The sequence below is a fragment of the Oncorhynchus kisutch genome, linkage group LG29 (assembly GCF_002021735.2).
Source record: "Oncorhynchus kisutch isolate 150728-3 linkage group LG29, Okis_V2, whole genome shotgun sequence".
NCBI lineage: Eukaryota > Metazoa > Chordata > Actinopteri > Salmoniformes > Salmonidae > Oncorhynchus > Oncorhynchus kisutch.
Window position 1 is genome coordinate 45,574,377 of NC_034202.2, and position 9,936 is coordinate 45,584,312.

At 45.0% G+C, this 9,936-nt stretch overlaps 1 protein-coding gene across 1 annotated transcript in view; it reads left to right on the forward strand.

Moving 5' to 3' along the window:
• Nucleotides 1-9,936, forward strand: part of gbe1a (glucan (1,4-alpha-), branching enzyme 1a) — a 187,415-nt gene that overhangs the window by 43,122 nt on the left and 134,357 nt on the right. Inside the window, exons 3-4 of the mRNA XM_031809578.1 lie at nt 1,648-1,763; nt 9,162-9,287. Of these exons, the coding sequence (XP_031665438.1) occupies nt 1,648-1,763; nt 9,162-9,287 (242 nt within the window). The remainder of the gene's footprint in view (nt 1-1,647; nt 1,764-9,161; nt 9,288-9,936) is intronic.

A 9,936-nucleotide genomic window follows, 5' to 3' on the forward strand; every position in this document is an offset into this window, starting at 1 on the left:
AATCCTCAAGGTGTTTTTCACAATTCTATTAGATGAAAAATCATTCCTGGCAGTCGGTTTCTCATCAGAGGCAAATGGAAAAATACTGCAGCTGGAGATTACGCAATAATTGCGACAGAGGACACCAAGCGACCACCTGGTAAATGTAGTCTCTTATGGTCAATCTTCCAATGATATGCCTACAAATACTTCACAATGCTGCAGACACCTTGGGGAAAACGTGGAAAACGTAAGCTGACTCCTAGCTCCTCCACAGCCATTTAAGGAGTCATTGGAATGAGGCGGTTTAAAAAAATGCGGCACTTCCTGATTGTATTTTTATCTGGGTTTCGCCTGTAACATCAGTTCTGTGGCACTCACAGACAATATCTTTGCAGTTTTGGAAACATCAGTGTTTTCTTTCCAAAGCTGTCAATTATATGCATAGTCGAGCATCTTTTCGTGAGAAAATATCTTGTTTAAAACGGGAACGTTTTTCATCCAAAAATTAAAAGAGCGCCCCCTATATCGAAGAAGTTAATTGCAATTCATCTGATCACTCATAAGATTCTGGAGTATATGCAAATTGCCATCATACAACCCGAGACAGCAGACTTTGTTAAAATTAATATTTGTGTCATTCTCAACTTTTGGCCGCGACTGTACACTGCCTCTCTCTGCTCTCTGCTGGCTCTCTGCTGGCTCTCTGCTGGCTCTCTGCTCTCTGCTGGCTCTCTGCTGGCTCTCTGCTGGCTCTCTGCTCTCTGCTGGCTCTCTGCTGGCTCTCTGCTGGCTCTCTGCTGGCTCTCTGCTGGCTCTCTGCTGGCTCTCTGCTTGCTCTCTGCTTGCTCTCTGCTGGCTCTCTGCTCTCTGCTGGCTCTCTGCTGGCTCTCTGCTGGCTCTCTGCTGGCTCTCTGCTGGCTCTCTGCTGTCTCTCTGCTGGCTCTCTGCTGGCTCTCTGCTGTCTCTCTGCTGGCTCTCTGCTGTCTCTCTGCTGTCTCTCTGCTGGCTCTCTGCTGGCTCTCTGCTGGCTCTCTGCTGGCTCTCTGCTGTCTCTCTGCTGTCTCTCTGCTGTCTCTCTGCTGGCTCTCTGCTGGCTCTCTGCTGGCTCTCTGCTCTCTGCTCTCTGCTGGCTCTCTGCTCTCTGCTGGCTCTCTGCTGGCTCTCTGCTGGCTCTCTGCTGGCTCTCTGCTGGCTCTCTGCTGGCTCTCTGCTGGCTCTCTGCTCTCTGCTCTCTGCTGGCTCTCTGCTGTCTCTCTGCTGGCTCTCTGCTGGCTCTCTGCTGGCTCTCTGCTGGCTCTCTGCTGGCTCTCTGCTGGCTCTCTGCTGGCTCTCTGCTGGCTCTCTGCTGGCTCTCTGCTCTCTGCTGGCTCTCTGCTCTCTGCTGGCTCTCTGCTGGCTCTCTGCTGGCTCTCTGCTTGCTCTCTGCTGGCTCTCTGCTGGCTCTCTGCTCTCTGCTGGCTCTCTGCTCTCTGCTGGCTCTCTGCTCTCTGCTGGCTCTCTGCTCTCCGCTCGCTCTCTCGTCGGGGGTGCAGATGTGGTGCTGTGATGTCAGGGCAATGTAAAAACGTTATGCAGTCAGTAGGGATTCTCATTGAGAAACTGTTGGCAACAGTGAGCTATGGTGTTCTATGTTCTCATGTAACTAACTTGTCACCCTCTCCCCAGATGACTGGAACAGTACATCCCACCCCTACACTAAGAAAGAGTATGGTAAATGGGAACTTTACCTTCCTCCTAAAAGAGACAAGGCACCTGCCATTGAACATGAGACCAAACTCAAGGTATTGTTACTACTGCTGTTACCATTATTATTATTATTATTATTATCGCTTACTATTTATTATTATTATTACTGTTATTATTATTATTACTATTATTATTATGATTATTATTATGGTTATTACTATTATTATGATTGGTTATTATGATTATTATTACTACTACTACTATTATTATTATTATTACTGCTACTACTACTACTACTACTACTACTACTACTACTACTACTACTACTATTACTACTACTACTACTACTACTATTACTATTACTATTACTACTACTACTACTATTATGATTATTATTATTACTGTTACTATTATTACTGTTACTATTATTACTACTACTACTGTTAATATTACTATATTATTATTATTAAGTGTCAGAGATTTGTATTACTGTTACCACTGCTGTTACTACTTATTATTATTATTATTATTATTTCTACTGCTACTGCTACTCTATTCAAATCTGATCTGTTATTGATGCCAACTAGCTGGCCCAGGTCTTTGAATTGCACACTGTGGTAATGTCATTTCAAAACCTCTCTAGGGTATGTATTGGATTACTGAACAAAACAAACTTTTTGGGACATAAAGAGGGACTTTATCGAACAAAACGAACATCTACTGTGTAACTGGGAGTCTTGTGAGTGCAACCATTTGAAGATCATCAAAGGTAAGTGATTAATTATATCTCACAAGACTCCCAGTTACACAGTAAATGTTCGTTTCAGGTGCTGAGTCACACATTTAGTTATTGATGGAGAAACGTTGCATAATCTGTGAATCTACACCGAGTCTGAACTAAATAAGTCCGTACCACACCAATTGAGTTGATTTATTTATTTATAAACGAGATAAAAATGTTAATATAAGATATACACTATTTCTGGGCTATTGATTAAATCAAATCAAATCAAATTTATTTATATAGCCCTTCGTACATCAGCTGATATCTCAAAGTGCTGTACAGAAACCCAGCCTAAAACCCCAAACAGCAAGCAATGCAGGTGTAGAAGATTAGAACTTAGTACACTGAAACCGGTCCCTAGCAGGCCGACACAATACTGGTTAAACAACGTGAGGATTTAAAAAGAGGGAGAACGAGAGAAAAGCTCATCTGTACCAAACATGATCGTGGATCAATACTTAACACACAGTTTACAGCTTTAAATGATACAAACAATTAATTTGATAAAACCAACGTTTGTCGAAGCAACGCTTCATCAGCACATTTTCTTCATTTTATATAATTATAAATCTTCAATTTCCTTGTTTTTTTGTGGTGGAATACAAGTCTCGAGGCAACTTTCCCATTTGTACATTTGTAAACTATAGTTGAACTCTTTAAGCCCCGAACTGCCTCTCTTATGGGTCAGAATATAATGACGTCATTACATATCGAAGGTCTCCGATGGGGTTTGTCTTTGTTGACCGGGTTCCTCTGATGTCCATCTTCGGTTGCCAGGTGCAATCAGCAATGTGGTTCCAGTGTGGGAATGAAAACGGTGTAGACGTACGATTCCTTGGAGAGAATAACCGGGTGATCCTGCTTGAATTCATCCTCTTCGACACAGCTACTCATCCGTAGCATAGATTGATAAAAGGTTACTTTGTCTTCAAAGTTGTTGTGTTTTGGGGTTTCGACTAATCGAACCTTGGCTGCAGTTCGTGGTCACTTAGTCATAATGTTAATTCTTAACTCTTAACTTTTTATCGGGTCAGAAATGGACGTTTCCTCCTTTTGTCTCCCCCCCTCCACGGTAACCTGACCCGGTAACCTGACCCGGTAACCTGACCCGGTAACCTGACCCGGTAACCTGACACGGTAACCTGACACGGTAACCTGACACGGTAACCTGACACGGTAACCTGACCCGAACAGACACCAGTTATGACAATAAACTACCCTTAATTCTGTCGCTTATAAACTCGATATAAACTCTACCCTTAATTCTGTCGCTTATAAACTCGATATAAACTCTACCCTTAATTCTGCCGTTTATAAACTCGATATAAACTCTACCCTTAATTCTGTCTTTTATAAACTCGATATAAACTCTACCCTTAATTCTGCCGTATATAAACTCTACCCTTAATTCTGTCGCTTATAAACTCGATATAAACTCTACCCTTAATTCTGCCGGATATAAACTCTACCCTTAATTCTGTCGTTTATAAACTCGATATAAACCATCCTCTTCAACTCAATCTTCTCTTGTGTGGTAAAGTACCTCCTTGACGGATGAGATTATCTAATCATGTTTTGTGTTATTGTGATTTCTGTAATGCTCCATTTATTGAAAGATATTGTTATTGATTGGCACCCACTTGGTTATCCATTCAACACTACGAGGGGTAGTGAATGAGGACATGGGAACGGAGCAACTTAAGGAGTCGGAAAGTACTGCTAGGGGGCCGATTTGTAACTGGGAATGGGAGGGAGCTTGGCACAGGTTGCCCCGTGTGTGTACAAACAACATCCACACACCACGCACACACAACACAATAACAGCCTATCAGTGTTGGCACACAGGACGTTGTTCTGCTCTGCTGGGTCCATCTGTTTCCTCCCAGGCTATATATACACACACAGAGATGGTGAGCTAACAGAATGATCGGTGGATTGGACTGGCTGGGGTCTCAATGCAGGGGATAAGAACAGAATCATATGTCATGCTGTGCACAGTTTAAACCCTCACTGTCTTTAAACCCTCACTGTGTTTAAACCCTCACTGTGTTTAAACCCTCACTGTGTTTAAACCCTCACTGTGTTTAAACCCTCACTGTGTTTAAACCCTCACTGTCTTTAAACCCTCACTGTCTTTAAACCCTCACTGTCTTTAAACCCTCACTGTCTTTAAACCCTCACTGTCTTTAAACCCTCACTGTGTTTAAACCCTCACTGTGTTTAGACCCTCATTGTCTTTAAACCCTCACTGTCTTTAAACCCTCACTGTGTTTAAACCCTCACTGTCTTTAAACCCTCACTGTCTTTAAACCCTCACTGTCTTTAAACCCTCACTGTCTTTAAACCCTCACTGTCTTTAAACCCTCACTGTGTTTAAACCCTCACTGTGTTTAGACCCTCATTGTCTTTAAACCCTCACTGTCTTTAAACCCTCACTGTGTTTAAACCCTCACTGTCTTTAAACCCTCACTGTCTTTAAACCCTCACTGTCTTTAAACCCTCACTGTCTTTAAACCCTCACTGTCTTTAAACCCTCACTGTCTTTAAACCCTCACTGTGTTTAAAACCCTCACTGTGTTTAGACCCTCATTGTCTTTAAACCCTCACTGTCTTTAAACCCTCACTGTGTTTAAACCCTCACTGTCTTTAAACCCTCACTGTCTTTAAACCCTCACTGTCTTTAAACCCTCACTGTCTTTAAACCCTCACTGTCTTTAAACCCTCACTGTGTTTAAACCCTCACTGTGTTTAGACCCTCATTGTCTTTAAACCCTCACTGTCTTTAAACCCTCACTGTGTTTAAACCCTCACTGTCTTTAAACCCTCACTGTCTTTAAACCCTCACTGTCTTTAAACCCTCACTGTCTTTAAACCCTCACTGTCTTTAAACCCTCACTGTCTTTAAACCCTCACTGTGTTTAGACCCTCACTGTGTTTAGACCCTCACTGTGTTTAAACCCTCACTGTGTTTAAACCCTCACTGTGTTTAAACCCTCACTGTGTTTAAACCCTCACTGTGTTCAAACCCTCACTGCGTTCAAACCCTCACTGCGTTTAAACCCTCACTGCGTTTAAACCCTCACTGCGTTTAAACCCTCACTGCGTTTTAAACCCTCACTGCGTTTTAAACCCTCACTGCGTTTAAACCCTCACTGCGTTTAAACCCTCACTGCGTTTAAACCCTCACTGCGTTTAAACCCTCACTGCGTTTAAACCCTCACTGCGTTTTAAACCCTCACTGCGTTTTAAACCCTCACTGCGTTTAAACCCTCACTGCGTTTTAAACCCTCACTGCGTTTAAACCCTCACTGCGTTTAAACCCTCACTGCGTTTAAACCCTCACTGCGTTTTAAACCCTCACTGTGTTTAAACCCTCACTGCGTTTTAAACCCTCACTCACATTCTATTCTCTTCTTGCAAACCCTCATTCTTTTGCTCTGTCACTCACTCGTCTTTTACAACAAACAAAAAACAAACATTTTATTATAAGAACTTCCAAAACAAACTAGAACTGAGTTTCCGTCTCTGACCAATACTTTGTACTCTGCCTCGTGTGACTCATCTTTTCTCGTACTTCCATTCTTAAATATTCCACCAACAAATGTATATATTCCCCAGCCAGACTGCATCTATGTCAGTTCAGGCTCTACTTCGCCCCAGGGGACTCTACTTTCTCCACTCTGACAACTCTTAACAGTCAGCTAGTTGGTAAATATTTAATTGTGCCCCAAATCTCTTCTCCCCCTCCCAAAGGACCGTTGTTAGGGTGTCTGTTTATCTCAGACCCTGTACCCCTCTGTGTGCCTTATGTTCAAACGCATATCACATGAAAATGAACCCGTAGCAAACTGACACACACACACACACGCACACACACATGCACACCACTGTTCAATATGTCTTCAGTAGCTCTTTAAATCACCTCATCTGTTCAGCATCACTGGACCAGTAATTATTCAGAAATTAATATTTGATCATGTTTTTGTGTGTGTGTGATACTCTTTATGAACTTTTAACTGGACGTATAGCACGCTAGAAGGGTTTATCTTGCCACTGTGGCAAGTCTATACAGCTACCTGGGGATTTAGCCACAAGGAAAGTCTGGATGTGTGTTGAAAGTAAAGATATAAGAGTTGTTTTTTTCCGGGGGGAAACTTACATTGCCAGGGGACATCACATCTGTACTAAAACTAGATGAGAGGAGAGGCTGGTCTGTTCATCTCCACCGGACTAAAACTAGAGGAGAGGAGAGGCTGGTCTGTTCATCTCCACCGGTCTAAAACTAGAGGAGAGGAGAGGCTGGTCTGTTCATCTCCACCGGACTAAGAGGAGAGGAGAGGCTGGTCTGTTCATCTCCACCGGACTAAAACTAGAGGAGAGGAGAGGCTGGTCTGTTCATCTCCACCGGACTAAAACTAGAGGAGAGGAGAGGCTGGTCTGTTCATCTCCACCGGACTAAAACTAGAGGAGAGGAGAGGCTGGTCTGTTCATCTCCACCGGACTAAAACTAGAGGAGAGGAGAGGCTGGTCTGTTCATCTCCACCGGACTAAAACTAGATGAGAGGAGAGGCTGGTCTGTTCATCTCCACCGGACTAAAACTAGATGAGAGGAGAGGCTGGTCTGTTCATCTCCACCGGACTAAAACTAGATGAGAGGAGAGGCTGGTCTGTTCATCTCCACCGGACTAAAACTAGATGAGAGGAGAGGCTGGTCTGTTCATCTCCACCGGACTAAAACTAGATGAGAGGAGAGGCTGGTCTGTTCATCTCCACCGGACTAAAACTAGATGAGAGGAGAGGCTGGTCTGTTCATCTCCACCGGACTAAAACTAGATGAGAGGAGAGGCTGGTCTGTTCATCTCCACCGGACTAAAACTAGATGAGAGGAGAGGCTGGTCTGTTCATCTCCACCGGACTAAAACTAGATGAGAGGAGATGCTGGTCTGTTCATCTCCACCGGACTAAAACTAGATGAGAGGAGAGGCTGGTCTGTTCATCTCCACCGGACTAAAACTAGATGAGAGGAGAGGCTGGTCTGTTCATCTCCACCGGACTAAAACTAGATGAGAGGAGAGGCTGGTCTGTTCATCTCCACCGGACTAAAACTAGATGAGAGGAGAGGCTGGTCTGTTCATCTCCACCGGACTAAAACTAGATGAGAGGAGAGGCTGGTCTGTTCATCTCCACCGGACTAAAACTAGATGAGAGGAGAGGCTGGTCTGTTCATCTCCACCGGACTAAAACTAGAGGAGAGGAGAGGCTGGTCTGTTCATCTCCACCGGACTAAAACTAGAGGAGAGGAGAGGCTGGTCTGTTCATCTCCACCGGACTAAGAGGAGAGGAGAGGAGAGGCTGGTCTGTTCATCTCCACCGGACTAAAACTAGAGGAGAGGAGAGGCTGGTCTGTTCATCTCCACCGGACTAAAACTAGAGGAGAGGAGAGGCTGGTCTGTTCATCTCCACCGGACTAAAACTAGAGGAGAGGAGAGGCTGGTCTGTTCATCTCCACCGGACTAAAACTAGATGAGAGGAGAGGCTGGTCTGTTCATCTCCACCGGACTAAAACTAGAGGAGAGGAGAGGAAAGGCTGGTCTGTTCATCTCCACCGGACTAAAACTAGAGGAGAGGAGAGGCTGGTCTGTTCATCTCCACCGGACTAAAACTAGATGAGAGGAGAGGCTGGTCTGTTCATCTCCACCGGACTAAAACTAGAGGAGAGGAGAGGAAAGGCTGGTCTGTTCATCTCCACCAGACTAAAACTAGAGGAGAGGAGAGGCTGGTCTGTTCATCTCCACCGGACTAAAACTAGAGGAGAGGAGAGGCTGGTCTGTTCATCTCTTATCCACCAGTCTTAAGAGAGGGATCTAGATCTGACAGACCCCTAGTTCTCTAAAGCCCAGTTCAGATACAACGGCCGTAAAGGAGAGACGAGACAAAACCAGTTTCCAACAGCTGACTAAAGACGGGACATTCAGATACAACAGCAGACAGAAAACTAGCCAGTTGTAGAAGGTTGTTTTGTCCAACAGCTGACTAAAGACGGGGCGTTCTGATCAAAAAGACCAGCCATCAAGACCAGGGGCGGCAGGGTAGCCTAGTGGTTAGAGTGTTGGACTAGTAACCGGAAGGTTGCAAGTTCAAATCCCCGAGCTGACAAGGTACAAATCTGTCGTTCTGCCCCTGAACAGGCAGTTAACCCACTGTTCCTAGACCAGTTAACCCACTGTTCCTAGGCCGTCATTGAAAATAAGAATTTGTTCTTAACTGACTTGCCTAGTTAAATAAAGGTCAAATAAAAATCTGATTGAGACCGGTTCCATGGTAACGATACCTCTTCACCGTGACAAAACTTTGATACAGAGTTGCCACTTGTTGAAGCAACTAGTATCATGAAATACATTAACCAGAAACGGGGTGTACTGCAGCAAAAAAAAAGCTAGTTAACGGCAGCAAAATTGCTAGCTAGTGCTCTGCTTGGCTAGCTAGCTCCATGCTTGGCTAGCCAGCTCCCTGCTTGGCTAGCTAGCGCCCTGCTTGGCTAGCTAGCTCCCTGCTAAACACAAAACGTCAGCCCGCCCTTCTGATTTGGTTAAATGGATCCTTCAAGACGTTCTAAAATTAGACTGTTCAGATCAAACTTTGAATTCTGTGTTTTTAGAGTTTTATTATATTTAAAGTATTGAATATTTTTGGTGTCTTGTCCAATCAGCTAGTGGTACTGACGTCAGAAGGGGAGGAGTTATTCCGTATCTCTCCGTGGGCCAAATACTGTCACAAACATGTGGACTCCAACACCTACGACTGGATACACTGGGACCCTATTAGGCCTTTCCTGGTAAGTACCGTGTGTGTGTGTGTGTGTGTGTGTGTGTGTGTGTCCTCTTATTGCAGAAAGCTTCCTCCTTTTTAATGAAGTGCTATTAACATTTCACAGGCAGCCACCCAGACACCCCGATGTGAAGGAGCTCTTCACTGGAAGCTCGGCAGCATGAGGCTTCTGATGTTTGTGTTGCTAATGGAGACATGTTTATGTACCGATTAATAAAGAATCCTTCCCTCTCCTCCTGTCCTGTCCTCCTGTCCTGTCCTCCTGTCCTCTCCTCCTGTCCTCTCCTCCTGTCCTGTCCTCTCCTCCTGTCCTCCTGTCCTCTCCTCCTGTCCTCCTGTCCTCTCCTCCTGTCCTGCTGTCCTCTCTTCTTGTCCTCTCCTCCTGTCCTCTCCTCCTGTCCTCTCCTCCTGTCCTGCTGTCCTCTCTTCTTGTCCTCTCCTCCTGTCCTCTCCCATTGTCCTCTCCTCCTGTCCTCTCCTCCTCTCTTCTTGTCCTCTCCTCCTGTCCTCTCCTCCTGTCCTCTCCTCCTCTCTTCTTGTCCTCTCCTCCTGTCCTCTCCTCCTCTCTTCTTGTCCTCTCCTTCTCTTCTCTGCTCTCCCCCCTTCTGCTCTTCTCCTCTTCTCCCCCCTCTGCTCTCCCCCTCTGCTCTCCCCCC